The sequence below is a fragment of the Saccoglossus kowalevskii genome, chromosome 14 (assembly GCF_978046115.1).
Source record: "Saccoglossus kowalevskii chromosome 14, keSacKowa6.1, whole genome shotgun sequence".
NCBI classification, from domain to species: Eukaryota; Metazoa; Hemichordata; class Enteropneusta; family Harrimaniidae; genus Saccoglossus; species Saccoglossus kowalevskii.
The window spans coordinates 16,277,972-16,304,902 of NC_140654.1; the positions used below are offsets into that span (position 1 = coordinate 16,277,972).

Below are 26,931 nucleotides of genomic sequence, written 5' to 3' on the forward strand. Positions count from 1 at the left end.
CTCGCAGTCACAACAGTGTATTATATCTCTCAACTGTTTTTTTTTTGTATTGGCGCATGTCCGCTGCGTTCATGAGATGACTCTCGGCTCGCATCGCTAACGTGTTGGAGACAGCCTCATAAATACAGGTATGATCGCTCTTTTTATTACGTAAGGTGTAAATTATTTAGTGGATATGAGTCTCCATTTTCACTGTATCACGCCAAAAAGTGTAAACGTCTGTTCTACCAGAATGGATTCCATACGAGACATGCTTTCTATTGCTGCCACTGGTTATCTGTTTGACACAACTTAACATGTTCGCCCGTCGACATCGGGCAAGCTGTACATGGCATATTATAAGATAGGAACATACGCGTCTGCAACTAAATGATGATAATATATATTATTCGCCTTCAGAGCGAATGTATGTCACACCCATAGGGAGCACGTTTTGTATAATCTGAAAATCGGAATTATTAATACTAACCTATTTATAACCATCGATGTTTATGTGAGTCGTCATGATAGATCACTTCGCTTTGATTCCATTATAGATGTAAATTAAAATTGTCATAAAACTGTTTATAATCATCTCTAAACACAACCCGTACTATTATTATAATATTATTAATCCTAATTTTCCTATTATAATTTTGAACATCCACATTATTAGTATTAATTTTCATACTCCAATTTTAAAGAAAAAACATATTAACTGCCGAATATTATTACACGCGTAATGTCAATTTTATCTATGTATATTTTTTAGAAGTAGTTGAGTATAATGAAGGTAGATTCTTGTTAATAATTATACAGCATGTTCACTGCGATGTTTATTTCGTAGCATAATTTATACTTCCAACCGTGACTACCCGCTCGATCACTGTTACAATTCACCATTTCCCATATGATTATTCAGTTTGATTGATATCAGCGCCATTCGTTATTATAGTATGTCACGTGGTCGCAGTAACATATGCGGCATTTGTGTCGAATATACTGAAATCAGCTGACGACTGAAGTGAACTGCGTGCGCTCCAATGAGTTTTTCGACTTATTACACGCATGTTGTACGGTGCTTTATATTTATAGATCGCCATGTTGAGCGCTGCATCGTGACATTTGGTGATAATAAACGACAACTAATAAACCACAATGCTACGTAGAGTCATGGACTTGCATTATCCCCCCACCATCTCACAGAGTGCATGTTATCTAACATCAAAATACGAATACATAAACGTCGATGCAGTGAAGTGGTTTATCTTTGTGTTAATCTTTGATATCATTCACAGCTTGATGGTACGTATATAGACGTACTTTCCTTTCACCCAGATGTAGACCTTGGCAAATTCACAAGACAAATTGTATTCGCTTTTTTTACAACAGGCATTGCTTTTTTTTGGGCCTTGTACTGTCACATCTATTTGTGCTGCTCAATTAATTCACTTGCATTTTTTTTTCCGAACGTAAACATTTAATGTATACTACGGGAATGACGAAAAAAATCATTAAATGTCAGCGCACAGAATACATTCATAGGTCCTTGATTGCTATTCCGTGGTTTTAATTGATAACATAAACTGTTGTGAATAGATAAATTAAATCTAGACTCATGTAAACGTTCAATAATTGTTTCATGGCTGAACAAATATATAGACTGAACATTGTTGCCAACAGGTATGCATTAATTAATACTTAGTTATTAGCGCTGAACATAAACTCAAACTATCTCAAACCTCATCCAGACTGTGTGTAACGATTGAACAATAACACATAATAATAACACATTTTTCAGTTTTCTGGGGGGGGGGTACGACTAATAGCCGCCCTGGCGTAGTAGTATATTATAATAAAACACTCGGAACAGCCAATACCTAATAGGTTGTGGAATGGTACTCGTACTTAAACTCAAATTCGACCTAAAACAGCTGTTGAAACTCATTCAATTTCTGAAGAGCATCATGCAAAAATGTAAACACTATGAAAACAAACAAAAACCAATTACATTCTACTCATATGTAACAACCAACATATACATGAAAATTTTTCAAAATATTCTATATAAACCCGTTTGAATTGTCTACAAAATATCTATACGATATTCGCCGATTGGCAGATTGGCAGAAAAACATGTTCCACATGATATATCAATAAAACCGTTGGTGAACGCTATACCACCTATTGTAACATATGTACTGCAAGGCAGATAAAATCGTTGCTGGTCTTGGTACTTGTTGTATGGTTTATGTTACTTCCTGTAATTAGCATTGAATGTTATGGTTAAGTAGTTTGAACTATGCAAATCAGTCACGTTTTCATATAGTAATGCTCGGTACTTTCGCTGTAAATTCTGCTGACGAGGCGCGTTCACAGTCATCAACACTCCCAACAAAGTCAAGGCCAGAAAGATGCGACCTTTTAAAAAATTAATCAGTGTTTTTTTCTTAATGATTTTATTAATCGAAGTGTTGTTTATAAAATCAGACATTAAAAAGAAACCGTTAGTATCGATGTCAAATATACGTGTAAGAAACAGTCCTGTGTCAAAATAAAAGTCTTTGGGATACAGTGAATTGTTTATATTTTTAAAAACTTTTTCACTCGTGGTTCGGTATATCCTTCGTGTGTTTTTAGTTGAGTTGCTGCATCATACTGCATCACCCGTGAAATTGTCTTCCAAACTCAACAAACATTAGTCTAAGAGCGATGTCACGGTATTTTCAATCAGTTTTAACTTCACAAATCGTGGCTCAACTTTCGATGGGTACAATTTCGCAAAATAGTAATATGCAAAATATCTCTCATCAAACCTCCCGTTAGAAAGAAAGGTTTAACCATTTTAAACCACGGGCCAGTTTTCTCACTAACACGTAAATCCAAACCTGTATGTTCAACCGGTCTTCAAAAATCATTGCATAGCAACTTGTATGTTTAGTGATATCATCACGTTGAAATGTGCCTATATTTGGAATTTCTCTTTTGAAGTACCATCTGCTACATACATTATTATAGTAGATATTACCGCTACTCATTTATAGCTGCTTAAATGCTATCCTGTTTAGTTATCTTACCAGGACTTATGCTCGTGAATTACGAATTATAATATTTTGCGCCGCTAATTGTTGAAACCGTAGTTTCCAGATCTATGATAACCGAGCACTGCTGAAAGCGGAGGTGGTCGTCACATGCGCACGCGCGGGAATTGAGTCCCGAGCGTCGTTGGCAACCTACGCTATAATAACGCAAAAGTTGGGCTAATCTGCACTGGCTCGGAAGGTTGTAAATGATTAGCTAGTTTGAATTTGCATAACAATACTGACAATGAACGTGCATTCAACGCCACAAGTTTTTTTTGTTTTTTTAGCCAATCAGAATTCATCTTCCGAGCCAGTGCAGATCAGCCGCAAAAGTTCATAGGTTGACGCTTGTTTGTACACAACGACACGCTATGGTCGTCCTTCACAGACGACTCTCTCGCTTTATGTGCAATACACGATGATACGTTGTTTCTTGTGAACGTTCTATCCCTATTTCAAATACATAAAATACTTGATTTGACTTCCTTCTTCTGAATGGTGCTTTGTACGTATGTATCTCTTCGTCCGTATATGTCGGTTTATTCCTCAGCTCCTGAGAGCGAGGTTATTTGTAGATATGTTGGCAATCGCCACTGTGTCTGCGGAAGTACTATGGGAGATTGCATGATGGGAGTGAACAGTCTTTTCATCAGTAAGATAATTTTAGAAAAGTGAAAACAAGAGTGACTGTGAAATAAAGGTTGGTTTTAAATATAAAATATCATGGAATCTGGATGAAATAATGAAAGGAAATTGAACGGGTATGAAAAGGCAGTAAATGTGGCAAGAATGTAAGGTCAGAATCCGGGGGTCAAAATACGTCACAATACATCCATCATCATCCATCGGCTGTCAACAACTATGGATGCGGTAAAAGTCTTGGTTAACAGTTTGCGTGAATGGCCGGGAAAAAAAATCATGCCAATTCTGTGCTTCAGTAACAGTATTTGCTGCTTTTTTGTGCAATGGAAATTAATTCAAGAAATGGACATTTCCTTCTAGTAAACAAAACAACCCATGGACGTTTATCTTGAGAAATTGACAGTCGTTGTTGCGAAACAATGGACATACTTCTTCAGGGTATCACGGGTAGTTTTAATTATTAGAAGAGGGAAACTGCTGCTTTATGGAAGAGCAAATTTCAATGACATTGACCACAGTAGTTATAAATCGATGTTGGTTTTAATTGGTGTCACCTGGTGTAGAAGTAATAACATTACGATGTTTTCAAGTTTAATAGTAAGTTATTAATATTAAGAAGTTAATAGTAAATGGTAGACTCCCTTTTGAATAACATCAACCTGTCTAACCTGGTTGACAACAATGAAATTCTAACAGCAAGGCAATTAGGACAAATTAAAAAAAATATACAAACATCATTTATATCAACTTGGAAAAGTGAATTACAAAACGACAATCAATCAAAACAAAATTAAATATAAATATGAATAAATTAAGAACATACAGAGAATTAAAAAAACAAATTTGCTTTTGAAACCTACCTTATTACCCTGCAAAATATTGAGATGCGCGAAAATTTAAATAATTCCGCCTCAGTGACCATAACATGAAAACTGAGACTGACAGACATAACGGAATACCCCTTGCTAGATTATGTAATCTTTGTGCTCAGAATCAAGTAGAAGATGAGTATCACCTAATGATGTCATGCAAAAGTTATACCCTGATAGAAATGTCTTATTTGAAATGGCAAAAACCAAAATTTGTCATCAAAGACACAATTCATAGTCTTGCTAAACAACAGTGGTCTAACACTCCCTGTAGCAAGGTACCTAAAGAAGTGTTCTGAAATATGACAGCAACCCCAGTGACAATTTTCTTTCCCAGTTAAGTTTCGCATTTTTTCTATCTTTTTATTGTATAATAATTTAGTCTTAATATACAGTAATGTATTAGCTTAGTTTTTTGTATGTATGTTTTTATTTTATTTTATTTATTCAATTGTTTTAACCTTTTATTCTTTCTTAAACATTTGTAGCCATTGCCAATCCCTCCGGGGAATGTGTAAATGTTAATAAAATTAATATTATTTAATAAATGACCCCGCACATTAGTGATTGGCCGTGGATAGTTGAAGAGATTTTTAAATGGGCTACTCGATAGAAGTATTCGCCGTGACTCAAGACTTTTCATTCGGGTTTATACAACGCTTACATGTTACTGTCAGGAAGGTTTAATGTCTTCAAGTTGTTTGTATTTGCACAATGTGAAAGACGGGTTTATTGTCAAAAAGTACTAGTATATGGGTGGTGGTATGCATATTGAACTATACAACATTTGAATTATGTCACCAAACTGTACGTTTTGACGACTCGTATGCAATTGTAAGATTATATTTCTGATATACTCGAAGTGAATCTCAGCACTGTGCTTTTTATAAATGTTATGGTTCGGTTAATAATATCCTGGAATCTGTACAGAAAATCAAAGACTTTCATTATTTTTTGTTCATAGTTTTTCTAAATTTCAGTTTTTATTGTTCATAATTATTTACAGCAATAACACTTTATTTCTATTGTGAAACCAGACATGTATGAATATGTGCGAGTATGTTTCACGAGTTAATAGGCCACTTCTTTATATCCCACAATGTCTGGTAATTCTAACTAACTACTATTTCGCAAAATTTGCGTAGCCTTGCTTCTACTTCCATATTGTCCTTAATAGTGAAGGTTAATGCAGATATATTGTAAATTACACAGAGGTAACATTACAATACATTTCCCTTCACATTCCCCTGTATTACATAACAATCTTCGAGCTGAGGCAGTTATGGTTCTACAACCATCACCAGTTCTCTTGTTATATTTGAAACAAAAAGGATGGGATGTTCGCTGTACTGCGTAGTGTACACTATGTTAAAGGGCGGTAGTCGTCGCGCCACGCATGCGCGAGATATGTGGGTCTCATATAAACACAGATGGCGACTTTGACTGTTGCGCAGATCAACGAGTACACACTGAGATTGATTAGGTATTTCTTTAGATAATTGGAAGGTATCGAAGGATTCACTGGCTGTATTTAGTACACGTCGCGCCCAGGTCAAATCTCATACTTGTGATTTTCATTAGAAGAACGCATTGGATTGTGGAAAAATATATGTTTGTCAACACAAATGTTGCACATGCACAGCGCGACGACCACCGCTCTTTAAGTGAATAATCGTCTTTTCCCTGTTATCACGTACGCATGGGCAGTGCGTCGGCGTTGATTTTTTTGTCACATAGTGAATTGAACAGATATACAAAATCTTATCAAGCTCGTTTTATATATGATCGGTTACAACAAAAAAGATCTTATAATGATACGCAGGTTAGTGCGAAGTAATAAATGGGAACGATAAAGAACATAAAAGCTTACCGATTTGTACATCAATACTGCATAGTTACCATGGGAGCAATTTATGTCATATGTAATCCAATGATAAATGAATATTGCATATAAAAAAAAAACTCCAACGTCATGTGTCATCAAATATATTCAGTTAAATTACAAAATTTAGGCAAAAATTTATATAATAATTTGAAATAATTTGTGTGTAAATGCGTAGAACTCGTCACGTTTATATTTTCCATTTCATGTTTATAATCATAACGCTAAAATCTTACTATTGATGACGTGTTTTTTTCGGGTAAAGTGGTCTGAAACAATTATTACTGATTAAACGACAGAAATATGCAAGTTGCATTTTTTTCTTTTTATATTACCACAAAGGTAATAAAATGTATAACTATCTATACAAAAAGTGTCCTCCTAGGCAAAAAATTTACTTTTGACGGTTTGACTTATTGTAATGTTGTTGTCACAGGTAAGGCATCCCAGGTGTGCTATTGTTTTATGCGTGATTCGTAGAAAAATACGAAATACTAAATATTTAATGATTTGTTTAGCATCACGGGCATGTATTACATGATAAATGAGTGCTCGGGGGAAATTAGATCTGTGTATTTTCCTGCATCAAAGAATCACGAATTTCGTCGCATTATGAATGCTACAGTTTGTTTTGATGTGATGATTTGTTCCGTATGTTTGTGTGTTTTTTCAGCGATTACCATTATTTATGTATAAGACAGGTCTTCTCTTACGAGTCGAATGTGTCGTGTAGCGTCAACAGAAGCGCTGTTTAAACACGGAAACGCGTATGTAACTTGAAAATGAAGTATAACGATAAAACCCTGAACTGCATAACGTCGTTATTTTGAATCTTGAATTGGCCCCCGCCCTCCCCCCTCCCGATGGATATCATAAATGTTTTCTCCGGCTAACTATACTTTTTTTATCAAATATATGCAGTGGGCGGTCCATTTCACGCGATCGTTAGTATGCACATATATATGTTGCCAAACATTCGGTTTTATTTGTACGTGACCCATATTACAATATTATATTGTGTATATCAAATGTCCGTCTCACGTTACCCAATATCATATGTTAATTTCCATAAAATTTACAATAAACACACATATAGAGTAAATGATAAATATTAGCATTTTATAATGACGGCAATATTTTTGTTGAAATATAGTTCGACTCAATATATTAAGTTAGTTGAAATGAGTCTACTTCAAAGTCGGTCAACTGTGTCGAGCGCTCAACGTGTTACAAACCCGTAATGAATATTTAATACTGATATCATACTCTTGCGCGTAGCTGTGGAAATCCCTAGATGATTTTTCATCAAAACCTATCGCAGTATGTCTATTCTGTTTGACATATTGTAATTGAGGACAACTCATGTCAAATGTAACAACAAACGAATTCTGTTCATATTCATGAACATATTTTCTCATATAATTCTACCTGTCAGTCAAGACAAGCGTCTTCTATGCGTTAAAAATATGGTTGAAGGGCGGTGGTCGCCACGCAGCGCGTGTTCGAATTTCATGTAAATAAACAATGTATTTTACACGCGTTGTGTACGTCGCTATGTGTCCCATATCGAACAAGGCGCGGCTTGACGACCACCGCCCTTTTTCGGAGGGGTAATCACTGCGCATATATTAAGTTTTCCACATATCGTATTTTAATTGAAATAAAATTGGTGCAATGCTCGCTTGGACAATTTGTTACTACATTAAGTATTATTTTCACGGACATCGCCGTTCTTGTTCTGTTATCACGTACCAATTGTCAGTGAGTTGGCGTTGATTTTTAACTATCATATGGTAATTTATATAAAAACCTTATCATGGTCGTTTTCTATATGGTCGGTTATATCAGAAAACAGATTATAACGATACGTAGGTTTGTGGAGCGTAATAAATATCAGCGATAAAAAACACACACATCAAACATGGCGGTTTGGACAATCTCACAGCATATCACGATTCGGTGGATAATTAATTGATAATAGTTTCTATCGCACATAATGCCAATGATAGCTTTGAAACGATTAAAAAAAATTCCAACGCTGGAGAGATGTGGTCGATAAAATGATATGTGTCAAAATAAATACACGTCAGTAGACATTCAATCAATCCGAATATTACACACGTTTGTGTAAAAAAAAAACATCAAAGCATGACGATTTGTATATTCACGCACAATGCATATCACCAAAAGCCAGACCGTTCCCAAGGATACAAAGAATACTGTGGTCGAATAAAATGATAGAAATTACTTCAAATCAATAGAATGAAATAATTTCAAACAAATTAAATGCGACTTGTCAAAAGATTCATCTGTAGTTGTTGCAGTCCTGGTTATTCTTCTTTGCTGGAGTGCCTGATTCGAATCGGAATTATTAGTATTCAAGTAATTATGGCACATTAAGTGTATCCTGCACGTTGAGGACACCTGGTTGAATTTTGTATATGTTTTTTGTTATCAACTGTGGCATTTGAAGTAACGGACGTGAATCATTAAAACCATTGTAACATAATGTGAAGTGGGATAACTGAGTTATGCATGCAGCTGTACATGCGAATATCAATTGAGTAATACCCCCCCCCCCTTCGCCCTCTTCGAATGGGCAAACCCGTAATATATTGCACAATTCACGACATGTATGTGTGATTTCTGCAATATCAAGCGGCACATCCGCTTTCGGTGGGGGTATTTCTATTACATAAGCATTCACTGTCTGTAGTTTTTGGAGATGGAAACAATAAAAACGATTATTTAAAATCGAATAGCATTTAATCATTTGAGCGTATATACTAATTAATTTCATTTAGAAATTGTATTTTGAGAGATTTAATGTCTTTATGATAAAGATGTTTTTATTTTTTTAATATCAGTTGCCGAAGAGCATAGTGGGCACCACTTCATCACACAGGCTCGGCGAATTTCTTGACGGCAGTAATGCTAGCTCGGGCGTACTAGATAGGTCACTAGTCTATTGTACTGGATAACGGCGAATCGTGTGTCTAATGACTGCACTGTAATCGTGGCGCTGGTACACCGGTATGTTTTAATTGAGAAATGCATTTTGATGTCAGCGCTGTTAATGTTTTTGTCGATGTGGGGAACACATTACTTTATCTGTGCTGTACTGTATTTCGTAACAGGGTTATGCAAATTATGTAATTAAACTGTTTATGTTCATTTCTAAACACTAACCGCCAAGCTAAAATCAAACGTTCGATGATAATAATATTTATGCAATATTTGCATAATAATCTAACTCGAATATATATATATACATATATATATATATATATATATATATATATATATATATATATATATATATATATATATATATATATATATAAGGTATACACCGAAAATGGCAACATTAATGGTATGAAAACCTTAAGAGCAATTTTATTTGAGAAAATAACTCGAAAGAGGATAATAGGATATTTAGTATATACAATGCTCCGTAATGGATATTACGTATAAAGTTCTGTTATATATGTAGAACTGCTTGGACTATGTGGCCGTGTAAAATACCGACTAACTGAACCAGTCTCCAGTTTGACCGATAAAAAGTACTTTTCTTTCGGCGACGATAACCGCACCCGTTTTCATCATATTTAAGTGTGTTCATTTGGCTATCCATGTCACGCGACTGCTACCAGCATGCAACCTGTATTTACATTGGCAATTGCGACTATAATTTTTTTCTTATCATAGATTTTGTAGTTAAGTCATATTCGTTTTAATTTTTAATAAGTGACCAAGATTAAAATAAAGGCAGTGTGTATACAATTTTAAACTGTACACACACGCCAACATATTCTCAATGGCCTATAGCTTGAAAAAAAAAATCAAAAAAAAAATTGGATTTGGAATGTTAATACGGATTATATAAATAAATGTTGTTGTTGTTTGGAAAGTAATAGAATCGTTTTCGAACTCGTTTATCGATATCTAGGATGAGTGTTATTCAAAGCGTCGACGTTTTGTTTTATGCGATCGACGTGCTGTGAATTTTACAATAAATAGGTATATAAACAAGAAATGTACAGGATGTAGCAAATCCCCTGGCATCTTTATTAAGTGTTCCGGTTGAATGCCTACATCTGCAATAGTGCGCCAGATATTATACTTAAGCATTTTAATGAGGTCATATGACCATATATGGTCACTGAATATGTTTTCCGAATCTTGTGTGCATTGTCTCCAATATAACACTTTTTGGATATCTATATCAATAGTTCTCCAGATATGATTCCGTATGGACGAACGGGCGCACGTTGGTAACACACGTTGATAACCACTATACCCCCGCCCCTGCCCGTACTACGTGACAGAGATAACAACATCATGCCCTTGTCTTGCGCATTCCCGTCGCGCAAGTCTCGCATTGCAACTGCAATATATTAATTAGATTTAACACAACATATATTTCTACTAGACCAATAACAATCCCGTAAAGGATTATTTACACTAATACCGTGTTCACACGTGTGCCAAGAAGCCGAATTGGAGACCAGCTTAACATAGAAGCCGGCCTTGAAACACATGTGAGCACGATGAGACGGTTCCATGCCGATTTAGTTCAAGCCGCCCTACACAGCAAGTCTAGATCGGCACCCCGTTTTTACATAAACTGCTTTTAGCATGTGTGAACAATAAAGCCGCCTTAAAAGCATGTCCTCAGTGTCAGTCTCGCTTTGGAGTTCCATTCATTTCAAGTATTTTAAAGAAACATGGCGGCCGATAACAACATCAACCTCTAAGCCGGCTTTTTGGTACACGTGTGAACACGGTATTTATGTTTCCGAGTCTGGCTCGCTTCTCTACATGTAGACCAATACATGTCCATAGAATTGTTTATGTCTTTGTTATCATGAGTTGTTCTGTTACTTTCACCCTTCACTTGCCATTAGACTTTTACATGATTTTTTAATCTCATAAACTGCACCCCATAAATGTTCAAGAACTAGTTTATGTATTTTTTTCCACCAATTGTCAGGGGACTATTTATATAGATCACGTGATATCTAAGAAAAACACTTACCTGATTTTGATGCAATGAGCTCGAACTGGGAGCACGCATAACCGGCGATGTCACATACACAGGCTTCTATCTGTAACACAATGTCGGTCGCTTGATGTTTGGGATAAACGATGTTACCAGTCATACACGAATTATTATGCGTTGTTCATTGGGTAGATCTTGAACATATGCCCTAATACATATGATACTTTCCCTAAAACATATATTTATAGATTTGTTGGCGATGGATTTTAAGTCAGCTGAAACCACGTACTCAGAATCTTCTCTCTATGATAAAATGCCTTGACCCGCTGTGTCGACACGTTATCTCGAATCTGAATTAAATCCCGGAATAGTCCGAGTAAGAAGGTTTTATATTATGCATATAACTTCTCAGTGTATTGTGCTGGGAACTATATTACCAGTGGAGACAACGAATGTCGTTGTTTTTCACTACACAGTATGGCGCCAACCCGCATGTATATAAATAATAACGTCGCTACAGATGGAAAAATACTATACTTAGTATCCCATGCAGGCTATTTAGGGGCAGGTTCAAACCCAATTCGTAATGTCATCAAGGACGGTGAGTGTGACATATTTCTTGTTTTGTTTTACAGAAACTAAGAACCATGCGTGGTTCATCTATGGGATATCTTCAAGATAGCAGCTGCAGAAATCCGATCCTTGAGACATAGCCGTAATTGCCAGTTAAAGGTCATTAACCAATCTATGTCCACTCATCATCTTACGGGCATGGTGATCCTACCGAATGCAGTTCCCGTTTGCACTTTAACTACCGCTATTTTACTCATTCACGTGGTCATATCTCTCGGGTAAGTGACACTTCTTTAAACAGCCGTGGTGCTTATATCATATCAGTACGATTTGGCGTCATATCGCGTGACGAAAGGCTGACACATGAATATAGCATCTAGTCACTACGGATTTACGACAGGGTAATCAAAACAGAAATATGAGCACAAACCTCGTCCAAGAAACAGTTCCTGTCATAAAACATAACAGTCCTATATCACACTGTATTTAATGCTTAAAGTCGAGACGAATAGTGCTTTGTAATTCACCATTACGAAAATGAATTATAAGTTTCTCAATTTGTTATCCAGTTTATTGTATGCTGTTCCAGGTGACTCATTCCGAACAGACTATTTCGCCATGTTTCAATTAAAAAGGTGCATTTAATCATTCGTTTAATTGGTCCGTTAAATAATACAGATTGATTTGCAGAGAAAAACTGTACGCTATCCTCACGCAAAAGGATATGAACATGGACAGCATGCAATAGATATATTGGTCCGTCTCGGCAACTATTTCTACAGCTGATAATGCAACGCCCAATTAACGCATCGTATGACGGGATAGTATCAATACCCCAATCTTTAATTGTGTTTGCAATTCAGCTCCGGGTACACGCTAAACGCAACAACCTATTAAACTAAATAACGTCCAATGTTTGAAGTTCGCATTAATTATCCCAATTAGAGGTAAAATGAGTAATTTAAAATAGTCGTACTATAAAATCAAAAGCGAGAGATATAATAGATAGATGGAAAACATGCCAAGTGTTTGATGTTCTTCTCAGACCAAGGTTAATGAAAAAAATTTTACTTCGAAATATGTTTTAATATAGGTCGCATGCAATCGTTGAACAGGTTACCTCGCTATTCGATGACAATTCAAATGATGAAAACCGAATTAAATCAAAATCTTCAAAATGTCCTCCTAACGGCAAAAAACTGTTGCATTTATTATAACACCTTATTGATTCACAAATGCTTTAAAAACAAAATAATGCCTACAGTACAATTTCCTGGAAAAAAAAAACATTGCTAAGTTTGAAAACAGTAATACAATTATTATATATGTATATATTATTTTAAGGGAAAATGTTCGATATTGAAATTTGAGCGCAGGTAGTACATACGAGACATAGAGATAGTAATCTAAATATATGACGAAGACATCAGCATACTTATTGACACTGTATTACTACTTTTCCACGACTGGTACATTTCGTTTAGAATGCTGTAATTTAAACTGAATAAACAATTATTGATATGATTTGAAATAACTGACAACAATTCTCAAGTCTTGTGTGAAGAGTATTGAAAGATTAAGTGTTAAAAGTATGACGTAATTTGTATTACCATATTCCCAAGCGTTGCATCAGTTTTGAATAATGAACGATTTAACATATATATATATATCGTTTGCTGACACGTGATACCCTTGATAATTGCTATTTAAAAACAGTAATGTGTATTGTACTTTCACGGCAATGATGATTAAACTGAGTTACGGTCATCTTGAATTAATTACTTCTTCAGAGACGCAATTATCTGTTGGATTTATGGCACCGATATTTGAAATGGACATAATTAAATGTTAATGAGTTTACAACTTCTATTAATTAAATGAATATTAATTCAGGTAGCGGCAGGTAAGAATTGTTTTAGACACCTGCGATAAAGAAGAATTTCTCCTTTCGTGAAGTTTTACGCGCGTTCTTCCAACTGCCAGCATCATGGAAAGCCAGATGCTAGCAACTAATATACTGAGGGAAAGAACATGTTGTCGTTATCGTTCGGCAATCAATACGCCGTGCGAAGTGTATTTCGAACTAAAAATTGTATATATGCGCGCCATTGTTGAACTGTCAACAGCATTTCATATAAGATGTACTGAAATGTTAATTGGAAATGATACGGATATTGCTCTGCATAAACGATTTTTTTATTTCAGTTTCCGCTTGTTCATTTCAAAATTTCGACAGTTTATGTGCATTCGTTGACGGATCATTGATTTTCTACGTACATACCAAGAATCGGCGATAACCATAAAATCTTTGGAACATAGTTGAATACAATAAACATGTTTTTAGTTTACAAATAAAAAGCGGCAATGTCCGTAACTTAGTAACACGTGAAAATATGCATATTTTATGCAAATAAGGACACGTATTCTCATTCTCCATAGCTTTAGGAAAATATATATTTCGTATAATTACATGTTCAGTGAAACACAGAATTTCTTGATAATTTTCAATCTAGTAGTATTCCTAAATTGCGCGGTTAAGTCGGTTAAAGAAACATTAATTAAAACCTAATCAAGAACGTTTTACATTTGACAGACATTACAGTGTGGTATAGTCACTATGTGATAACAGTTAATTGGAATACCGATAATTAATCCATTAGTGGATATTAATGAGCATTCTATGCACATGTATTTTATTCATTATTACAATCTCTCGGCAGCGTACGTGAAACTTTGTTTCCCTTGTTGCTCAACATCGATACACTATCTTCCTTTCCAGTCTAGTACACAATGATAGCAATATGCATATATTATACGAGGACCTTTTTTTGCCAGGGCCCTTCCTATACGTTTACTTAAATGAATACTGTTTGCAAGTTAAATTGGTAGCCGTGCTTTGCCGGAACTATGCCGAAAAGACAAGACATGCATGGTTTGACGTATTACAGTTAGCAAACATAATTATTATCACATAAGCAATAAACAGGATTAATTAAATACTATTCTCGTAAACAAGATAATAATGTTTTGTAAACACATTCGACTTGTGAAACAACTGGCGCAAATTAATTATGTGTTAACACAATTTATTCATTGCATAGTAGGTAATTATCAGACTAATTTGTTCTAGTCTTAGCATGGTAATTACCTTAACGTGATTAATGATATCCAGCGTCGTTTGTATACACGTGTTGGAACTCTTTTAAGGTAGAGATGCAGGTTCGTGAGCACTTTGGAGTGAAATTTTTTTTTGCTTTTTATTATCCAAAAGGTCTTGGCTATAGACTGTTGAAATTTTGTAGAATTGTGAATAGTGGAACATACTCAAAAAACGATTTTAAAATATAGATAACAGGTACAAAATTATCTCTTTTGAATGCTTAGCAAGATTTAGCAAGGCTGTACATAAATAATAAAAAAAACATGGTGAAAAAAAGAAATGAGGGGATCTCCATATTATGCACTGTATTTAACTTTTTACAAAAGAATAATACATTTAAATTTGAAACTGTAACAGCCATTTTAATTATGAGCATTAGCAAACTTCTTACTGAATGAATTGTTATGAAAATTAGCAATTATCTCAGCTTCTTTTTAGTGCACATTCCAGAATTTAAAAAAAATAGCTCCTAGACGCTTTGACCTTTTGTTTTGAAATTTTTACAAATGATTGACAATATGTTTATCTTCAAGACGCCGATGGGGCATTGTTTTTAGTTGAATAGTGTTACAGCAATCGTACAGACAACTTGCCTGGGTGTTAATTTATGCATAAACTTGAAGTAGTGAAATTTGAGCTGCTGCCCTACAAAATTGACAATTGGTAGACAGTTTTCAAGACGGCGTTTTTTTTTCATAGTAAACAGATGTACCCATAAACCAATTTTGACAGGAAACAGAAGCATGGTTTAGAAGCAAATTTTTTTAAATCACTTTTGACCAAATAAGCACATTTTTGTGCATATTTCAAACTACAGTGTTCATAAAAATAAAGTACTAACAAAACTTTAAATTTCATACAATAAGCTTTCCGAAAATATATAGTTTTGTGGACAAGGGAGGTCATCTTGGTTTCCTAATTAACTAATTAAAATACCAATCAGGTAAACTGCATCTCTATCATTTCAATATTAGATTATCTGATAAAGCGATTGACCAACTTTCAATTGTGAGTGTAGTATAAGAACAATTACGCACCCCGTCAAGCTTTCAGTAACAGAAATTATATAATCATCTTTATTGTTATATTATTAACACTATGCTCGTCTAAAACATAAAAAATAACACACTCTATATACTTGTGCCGAATACTTTGTTTTATTAAAAACAAATACTTGATTCCAATAACAAATGAAGCTTGCTTTCAACAGGAAACAAAGAAGTTCAAACATGAATGACTACCCGTTAGGTTATAATGATCATTCTCATGTGTTTCAATCAGACCGGTAAGAATAGAAAACAGTCATGGTGAAAGGTTCCATCCAGTAACCTTTTGTATTATTCACCACTGCCTTACAGAATGTTCAGAATCTTGCATGTAAATTACATCCACACTGTGAAACATGTTTGACTAATCGAAGGGGTTCGAGTTCACCATTCAATGTATATTCAAAATGATTTCTAAATATCCATTTCTCATTTCTAATTGAATGCCAGCACACACCATTGTATAGTGATGTTGCAACATGCATTAGATGCACTACTTGTGCTTGCAATTTTCACATACAAAAATCACTTTCATTTCGAGAATTGTCTCCTTGTCTTTCCTAGTACGCTTGTTCAATTGTATATATTTTTTCTTTTAATCATGTATTATCTCATCTTCAATAAGCATGGTATTTTAGACGACGAATCTCATATATATATATAATCATGTTACTGATATATGTTTTCGTATTGTATTCTACTAGTACACGTGTCAAATATTTCGAAGAAGATCTAAAACTGCTGAGTCAAATGGGGGATTCTAAGATCAGTAAACTAAGGCCCACAGTAGAAGGTGAGTATTAATTTGCAGTTCGATATTCGCCTAACTCGATGATATTAGAAAACAGTGCGCGTCACTGCTTGCCAACGATTTCTGAATTTGTGATAAATGCATTATTATGACCGGGTAACGTTTGACAATGATTTTAATTCAATACTGACACAACACTATCAAAAAGTTTGCCTAATTATTAAATGTAAGCTATATTACACGTAATTCTTCACATGCAGATGACAACTACAACAATTTAGATTATTATTTAGCAGATGTAACATGCAAAACTAAAGATGTCTACAATTTCAGTCGTTTGCTAAATATAAAGTATAGTTTGGCAACAAATGTTGACCAAATATACCAACAATTTTAGGCACCCATCGAAGGTCATATTGTGCTTTCCTGCCGAATTTCTAATTGTCTTTTTTCGAGTTCCTCAAACGTTGCATTCTGCCATGTGAGGGCGCTGCAAAAATGCCATTCGTGCGATTCAAACTGTTTGGAGTTTGCGGGGTCAGAATTCAATTAGGCGTCTAAATTGGCTGAATTGCAACGTCATCGCTTCAAAAAAATTTTCACACATTTTGCGCTAAAACCTAAATCTAAAATACGTTGTCAGGACTTATTATCAAATCAGTAATATGGTGCATATAAGATATGACTTGTCATCGTTTCCCCATTCACAGGAGCATCGTAGTGATAACGGACTTCACTATTGCTGTGAGAGTTAAAATTGCAGATTTTGCCGCTCATAAATGTTTGATTTTACGGAGATAACATACTCATCAGCCTTCAAATTAAGATACTTGTTTATTACTGAGAAAATACAACGAATATAAATACATAGAGACAATTAAACAAATTTACAAAATAAAGAATTTACAATCACTGTGATGACAGAACGTGTGAAAAACATTAATTTGTTTGCTGTGCAAAATAATAAAGAAACCTATTTGACAGATGAATATAATATAAAAAATAATAAGTTAATATTAAAATACAATATAAAAAAGTAATTTATTATGAATTACGTCTTGACAATATTTTTTAGCAGGAATTATTAAGGTAATAGAATTTTCATTCCACGTCTCGTGCGTACTGATAAAACGGAAGTATCGTCAGCTTACGGTGGAAATGAATAAACGTTAAATTCTTAACGAAGATCTTGGAAATTTACATTTTTCCTAACCTCATCTTGGCAAAGAGAAACTCGTTTTTACAACCGTACAATTTGCTGAACTCTCGTGAAATGTGTGATACCACTGATCCGCTGCGTGTTGGTCGATACTCCCGCCGTACTGTCTTCGTGCATAAATATGTTAAATAAGTATATGTTGTATATGTTTAGTAATTGCATGTACTATCGTTTTTTAAAAGGTGAACCAACCATTGTTTCCTGCAATATTAATATAAATAGTTTTGACTCCGTGTCAGAGAGCAGCATGGTAAGTCTCTAAAAAATACTAGTATATCTTCTTCAACGGATTGCAATTATTAATAAAAATAGAATGTGCTTTAATTAGTCTGACGTTGTGCTGTATGTTATGACTATGATTGGTGATTGTTAGTTAATTGCAGTGTGATACCACCTGAGAAGTGTGTAATTTCCAGAAAAAAAAATCAATCGAAGTATGTATATGTATTACGAATAACATGTTTTGATAGGTAATCCGGTAGCCGATCGGGTCTTCCAGTTCGATTTAGTATTGGACATGTGCGTCAATATACCACTGTACTAAAAACATTTGACATTTGAGTTATGTTATTGAGAAAATACTTGTCTGACTCAATTTAATTCGAACAATGCGTCATTTGTTGCCACACCAGTTCGGCACATTAAATATCAGTCATGCAACCAGCGCGCGAATTGTCTGCAATAACCCCTTACTATATCGGTTTAATTAAACACAATACTACGAAGCAATTACAATTCGATTCAAACTCACAAACGTTGCTCGAGGCATACACATTAAACAGTAACTAGACCCTACATCAGTGCCCGCACGAACGCATTATAGCCGTGGCGCAGTTAGTCTACCGGTCGTGATATTTATATCGTTTCGTACTAGTAGACCATTCATTGCCAGAAAAAAAGGATCAATGGTTCAGAAAAACATGTCGTTTGTGCTGGCAGGTTTGTTATAAACTAACACTATATATTCATCGCGTAATACGTTGTCACCACCATTGATGAAATTATGTTTGTTTGACTGAAAATATATAAACACACACTGGTATTAATTCGAGCTGCCGTAACATTCTTTGAATGGTAATAGTACTCAAATACCAATAATTGATTGTTGGTGGTAGGCGATGGCACTAGTATTTGTATTACACGTAGGTATTAACTGATCATTGTTTTGTCATCTGTGGTGAAATTATATGCTAAATATCGATACAATTTCCCTCTATCATTAGCTGTAATGTCTTTAGCACAACTGGGTTACCTTTATTTTTATATTGATGGAAGACCGCGTAACACATGGTTATTCCGATAAAACTTTGTCTGGCGCGAACAGACTTGTCTGGTAATCTAATAGCTTTAACGTTTACGATACTTGAGACCCGAATATTTACTTAAATAATTAACGTGAAATCAGTAATGGCCAAAAGCCAGCCAAGAGGGCAATTAAGTTGGTCCTGTCGATTATATGCCGCCTGTTATTTCCATTAATTATATATCCGATATGTTTGCGTGCATTACATATGTTTTATGTGTTGGGCTTAAATTACAAAGCATGTTAACTTCCATAGTTTTCATTCTTAGTGTGTGTATGCATGTTTGCGATCGCAGCGGGCTTATGGGTCGTTTATGTGTATTAACGCTATTTTCAAAGTGTAATAATGATATTTTCATGATAAAGTGTTGAAATTGCAGGCACGTTTACGAACATATAACCGTTAGTTCAATAAATGGATATGTCAATGCTTCCCTTGTGCAATTTTTTTCAGATATTCCATAGAAGGTTGCGCATTTTATTTCGGTTTCCAAATTAGTGTTCGAAATATAAGACATGTTTTCTTTTCACTTACAGGATTACGAACTTACAATTTTTCTCAGACAATCGTGGTACGATCCTCGATTACGTCACAACTCAACAGGTACAATCGTCATCAACGGCGGTGATGTAATGGACATGGTCTGGGTACCGGATCTGTTTTTCACTAACGCAAAGTCGGTCACAATTCACAGCACTCCAAAAGAAAATCTGCTAGTAAGAATAGAACCAAATGGTGATGTTTTGTACAGTTTAAGGTGATGCATTGTTTCCTTATGCTGCTACATCAGCCTTGTAATATAGTATATATGCCCCCTGCTAGATGCGTGTTCGGATTTTTATTTCGAGAAAACAATTATGTGGACACAATCTTTCGTGTTTCAATTTAAACTAGGTAAACCAAGCAAATATGACCAATCAGTGATTGTCACTCTACCGCATTCATGTCACATGTCGTCTTCCTTTTCACAGATGGCTTACCTAAATATACATATATGGACATGTGAATTATGATTGTATTTTTCTAATAATGACTGTAATTCTCAACTCTCGTCTTCGCCTTAGGCTTAGTTTGGTGTTATCGTGTTATATGTTTCTTGGTAAATTTCCTATGGACACGCAGGAATGTCATTTGCAACTGGAGTCATGTAAGTTTGAGTTATTATAATCAACGTATTCAAAATTTGTAAGTGTATTGAATTGTATTAGAATTAGAGTGACATTCTAGTATTGAATATCAAGTTATTAGATCGATATCTCAATAGCATTCGTCAACGAATTATGTGTATATGCAATCATGACGCGAACAGGTTTTTTGAAACGCCGCTATCTTTTCTTAACCCAGAGCCTGGCAATTGTGGGCAATATTGTTTTAGTTAAATGAGAAGACGTTGTATGAACAACACATACTGACACGATGCGTTCTCATACACAATATAATTTATAAAAGGAAATACCGTTCCTGGGTCAGTGGTCGAAAAAAATCATTCGCACGTGATAGCAAGTTGTATACATAAACCCGAAATGAATTTTCAGATTCCTACTACATTATTCATGATATTAACCATTACCATTTCAGTTTCCTATAATGCGAAGGAATTAGTATTGACGTGGCTGCAAAATACCACTGCTGTCGAGATTCATGGCGGAGTTGAACTGCCACAGTATTACTTAGAACGGATTGAGGATTACGCCAATGTGACACACTATATGACAGGTAAGGGTATAATATGTTTATTATGATACTATCTGAACAAATCCTTTCCCGAGTTTGAGTATTTCATAGTTAAAATAATTTCACTGATATCCCTTATTATTATACATCTGCCACCAAAACGCCACAAGTTACAGCGTGCCGTAATTTAGCGGTATTGCACTGAGTGTTTTCATCCTACCGTATTGGGAAACGCGAATTCCAAATATGATTACGCGTAAGCGTCCTCTAAGAATAAAAACACAAACATCGCTGTCCCCAGGGTTTGACCGGACCCTAAACAAAGAGGTTCGCTAAATGTGTTCTAAACGTTTTGGATTTCGACATTTCCATGATGTATCCCTGATAGGAAAAAAAATGTATATTATTAAGGTTATTACGAGGATACCGCAAAGTATACACTCAGAGAGTTCGCCGTCGCATCGATCTCCGCTGCCCGTCGGTCGGGATTCCGCCGTACTGCCTTCGTGCATACTTTGCAGTATTTTCGTAATAACCTCATAATATTAAAATGTCGTTGTTTTGCAATTTGAAAACTTGAGCTTCTAAATACAGTTCAATCTAATATTCATTTTTTTGTTATTAGTATGCTTTCTTTTTATCAATTTATAGGCGATTTCACGCATCTGGGAGTTAGATTCATTCTGGTTCGGAGTCTTGGATTCTACGTGCTACAAGCATATGTGCCTAGTTCACTCTTGGTGGCACTGTCGTGGCTTTCGGTATGGGTGGAGATATCAGCAGCGCCAGCTCGTGTCGCTTTAGGAGTTACTACTGTTTTAGCACTTGTTACACAGGCAACGTGGTTACGCAGTCAGTTACCGAAGATTGCATATGCTACGGTGAGTTACACTATAGCAATATTTCTAGATATTTATATTCCATCAGATTGAATTAAAAATACTCACTGAAGTTAATCCCTCAACAATTATTCCGTCAGTAGTTAGGTTAACAATATATAGTACGTATATCAACAAGTAATTAACTTGATATGGTATTAAGAACTAAATTATATTATTATACATCTGTCACCGTAACGCCATAGGTTACAGCCTGCCGTAATTTCACATTGGGTATTTTCATCCTACCATATTAGGAAATGCGAATTTTCAAATATGGAATGATTTTGCGCGTTAGCGTGCTCTATAATAAAAACAAAAATGGCTGCCTCCAGGGTTTGACCGGACGTTAATCTGTTACGGACCCCGTCAATAGCAATGAGTTTCGTATATTGTAGGATTGCGGCCGGTCCAAAACAAGAAAATGGAAATAAAACATTTGAGGGCATAGTTCACTGTCATCACACTCAAAACCTCTACCTCTGTCGGAGTATTTGGAAAAAACAAGTGAATAATGAATATATTGCCTGCAATACTGAGGGCGTCAAACACGTTAGAAAACATTTCTTTTCGAAATTAAGACAGATGTGATGAATATGAAGGTATTCCGAGGATACCGCAAAGTATGTTACTTTGCAGTATTCTCGTAATGACCTTATTACATTGTATTATACATCTTTTCCTCCCAATAATACATCATGGGAATGCCGAAATCTAAAAAATTTAGAACAGATTTAGCGATCTTTTTTATGAGGGGGTTCGTTCAAACCCTGGGGGCTGCCATGTTTGTTTTTATTATTAGAGAACGCTTACCCGCGTTGTCTTCCAATATTTGGAATTTGCATTTTCTAATATGGTAGAGTTCAAATACCCACGGCAATAGCATAAAATTACGTCGCGCTGTAAAATATGGCGTTACGGTGACAGATGTATAATAAAAGGTAATAAATCAGTGTAATAAGATTTAGTACATAAGAGCAGTTTGTAATTTTGACATCGATTTCAACAAAATACGGCAATATCTCATGATGTCGATGTTTCATACAAGATTTCTTGAATTATTATTAGGGAATAATAGATAATTCGAATAATTCTGGTAGTTGCAGTCGACTAAAACGCGTGTGTGATATAAAACCGTATATATTTGTGACGTCATTTCAAATTCATCCAACCGCAACTTTTCCGTACATGAAAATGTGTTTCCTCTTCCATGCCTTGTGAAGATTTGCTGTGCACTTTGAAACGACCAAGGCTTGAATCATATTACAAATACATTCCGGAAACCGATGATAAACAAATGTTTGGCGGTGTTCGGGGATCTTTTATGCAAGTGAATTAGAACGCTGTACGATACTCGCTCACAGATTACGATCACTGCTTTAATTCTTGCCTTTAGAAACTGCGAAAGGGATACATAGGATAATAATTTCTGACCGTACTGTTGAGGTAATTTCCATTGTGTCCGAGCCTTTAGTGAGCCTTTGGCAAGAAAGAAAGTAAAATACTACTACTAAACTTATGATATTGTTGAACTAATAATGATATATATATATATATACAAATGGTCGGGCAGTATTTATGAATCGTTGTGGCGTGAACGCTACATTACAAGAACTGTTTTCTACCCACATTGTAATTACAACTTGTAAGATTGAGGGCGCTACTCTCGTGGCCCGCTGCACACGCAGAAGTTGAAAAGAATATATACTGCACACGTGCGGCTCGTGGCTTTCTTGGTTGTCAACATAACACTCAGTCAGTGGGGGCGTAAAACTGTTGGCCTCCTGTGCTGTTCCTGTCCTCAGCGCACGTAAAAATTACAGGAATGTCTGAAGCTTACCTGCTCATTGCCTCTTGATCTACAATATAAATTAAAGAAAAAATGTGGATTTGGTTTATCCTTAAATAAATATTTAACACTCATTAAGGAACCATTTGTGGATTTCATAAACGTGAACGATTGTATGGAATTATCCCTCATGAATGCAATTTGTTTATTATAAAAACATACCGACATAAGATTGTTTTTACATAAACACACAAAACTATAAATTGTATAAATACCTATAATGTCGCATGTGTTATATCCATAGTTTTGTTTTTTGTTTTTTGACAGGCTATTGACGTATGGATGGTTACTTGTCAAGTATTCGTATTCCTAGCCTTATTAGAATATTCAGTGGTGTATTATTTATATTCATTTGAAAAAGGACAGTACGCAGAGAGAAGAAAAAAACGAGAGTACAGAAGAACAATACGAATGAGACAAAATTCATCAAAAGACGAACAAGAGGTTATTATTATAATTTAATCCGTATATTATCACGTAATATTAACTTAATTTGTTTTAGTTAGAATGACAATGATGATGAATCTGTACACGTTTTCATATTTATTTTATTGTCGATAGTTGTGTTTTTTTTATGATTGGCTTGACAAATACGTTTTTTTTCCTAATATCTTACAATTTATCCCATCAGGAAGAAACTCAGAAGGCGCCCTCTAGAAGTGTGAGTTGCGAAGATGGACAGTCGAATAACGTCGATATCGAGACGTCAGTTTTTCCTAAAAAGGGCAGAGTGAGATCAAGACTGAAAGGACGCCCGCCATTGGTGAGACAAGAGACACAAGTATTAACGACAGCCGAGTTGATGCATGCTTCCAACGATAAAACAGACTATCTTTGTCTTGCGTTAAGGATTGACAGATTCAGTCGAATCTTTCTACCTTTAATATTTTGTGTCATGTGTATAGTATACTGGTCTTTTTACCCTATTCACACACATAGTTTCTCGGTCAACTGATCATTTCTTGCAATCATCTTTGTTGAGAATGTGTATCACCTGTAGTGCCCAGTGGACGTCGGGTCAAGGAACACCGTGGGATACACCATAGCGATTTTATTAACTTTTAAAGTTCTGCTGCCGATTCTATAAATAGAATACTCCCACGACTCACGTTCGCACATCGTTGTAGCCTAGTTATATATACAACCTTTGTCAGTTAGTTCTGCTAACAGTTGAATGACCTAATCGCTAGCCTTATTACAACTGCAAAGTGTTTGATTACAAATACTGGCTCCGGGGGATATACAATCGCTAAATTGATGAGACAGTTTCATCTAAACAAGTAACTATTTTAACTCGCTCACATACAGATGAGCGGGTGATCATATAGCCGACTGTTCTAGAGGCGGGCATAGACAAACTAGCAAAACAAGACGCGTATGTCTATGGATATTGTCGACGCGAAATAGTATTGATCCCACCTATGTATTACTATGTGGTTTTCAGGTCTGCATCAAATGAGTTTTTCTTTTCTTGAAGTGTCATCGATTATGCTTTGCCGGGGCATCTGTCACCCATAAATCAATATTCAAACAAGGACTCTGAATCACTCGGCTCTGCATGACGTACAATAATTCTGAATGCAAAGCCTCATATTTTAATTTGTAAATATCCATGAAAATTAAAATAAGCACTTTTTAATCGTTCTGGTTTGTGTATGGACTGTGTGGCCCGGGACAACGCTCTTGTTATTGTATATGTGTTAACACGCAGATTATCCATGCGATAGATAATATATTTTTAATTTAAATTTAATTCACCAATTTCAGCATAGTTATAAATCCATTTTTTTTGCAAGGTACCGGAAAACCGATCGTTGTATTTATGTTGCCTTTTGATGATATTCGTACTTTCTCCCTAATACGGCAGCAGCTGTTGTAGGCCAGCTTGGTCATTATCGGATTTTATAAATGCTTTTTTTTTGTTCAAAGTAGAATCCCATCATCCACATTTACCTTGTGTTCTATAATTTGATTTGACAACCAATATGTCTGTAGTCGTAACGGGTTGAAAAAAAAAACAGTATGCATGTAAATTATTGTGAAATGTATAAGTGTTAATAATACAGTATGTCGGTTTGCATCCGGAACATATGTTCAGTATCACCCTGTTCATTTATGTAAACTCTCCCGTATGCGTTGTGAAATTAACTGAAAATAAGTAAAATAAGTTTTAAATGATTGAAATATACTGCGAATATAAAAATCTTGTTTATAGATGTTTCGAGATCAAACACATACCAGTGAACCAGTGTCACAGATTATCTAAGTGAAATCCCAAAAGCTTAATATAATCCTGGTATGTCCGTCCCGCTTGATTATAATAAACGCGAATCCGACGGGAATAACCTACGACCCTCCCAAGAAATATTCCTCATTAGGTAAGGAGAATTTATACTTCATCTATACTTGGCTGAGCATCTGATGAAAGACGTATTTGTAATTCGATAAATGTAGCAACCAGGCAATGACTCGTGAATTTTCAGCTGAATCTATTACTGAAAATTGCTTATATCAAGGTATTTACAACACAAATAACTGATATAAATCATTTCATTTTTGTTTTCGCAAAATTTCCTACAATGTTCCAGAATTAGCCTTGAGTACTTTTGAAATTAATTAATTGCAATTGGTTATATTTCATCTTATTTGTCAGGTCTCCAATTTTTTTTTCAACAATTGTACTATAAATACACATTAGGTTCTGTCAGATACTCATAAACTAACATTGCAGACATGCCCAGCTGATTTGACAGTTCAAGTTCAAAAACAGCGTGTTGAATTTCACTGAGTGAGATCTTGTTTATTTCAGATGCATAAATTGCAGCGTTTTAGCTGAGAACTTCCACAGACTTCATGACTGTTAATTGTTGCAGGACGTTCATTAAAATATGTTTCCATATATTCGCTGCATTATACTGTTTTGAGTAGTAATCAAGGGTGGAGGATAAGAATACATTAAGTTTAGGTGTTGAAAGTACATTCCAAAATAAACGTGGACCGAGTTATACACATTAGCATAA

The 26,931-nt window shown here is 35.2% G+C and overlaps 1 protein-coding gene across 2 annotated transcripts; it reads left to right on the plus strand.

Moving 5' to 3' along the window:
• On the plus strand, positions 1–26,931 carry LOC144343676 (glycine receptor subunit alpha-4). 2 transcript variants are annotated; one of them, XM_085507962.1, is made up of 11 exons: positions 3–128; positions 12,093–12,308; positions 16,401–16,475; positions 16,941–17,029; positions 18,389–18,456; positions 20,047–20,267; positions 20,575–20,657; positions 21,089–21,226; positions 21,836–22,065; positions 24,179–24,355; positions 24,543–26,931. In XM_085507962.1, the coding sequence occupies exons 2-11, from the start codon at positions 12,205–12,207 to the stop codon at positions 24,864–24,866; spliced, it is 1,509 nt and encodes a 502-aa protein (XP_085364088.1). In that variant the 5' UTR covers positions 3–128; positions 12,093–12,204; the 3' UTR covers positions 24,867–26,931. The 2 variants fall into 2 exon arrangements, with proteins under 2 accessions (XP_077862223.1, XP_085364088.1); XM_078006097.2 differs by lacking the exon at positions 16,401–16,475 and having other exon boundaries at positions 1–128.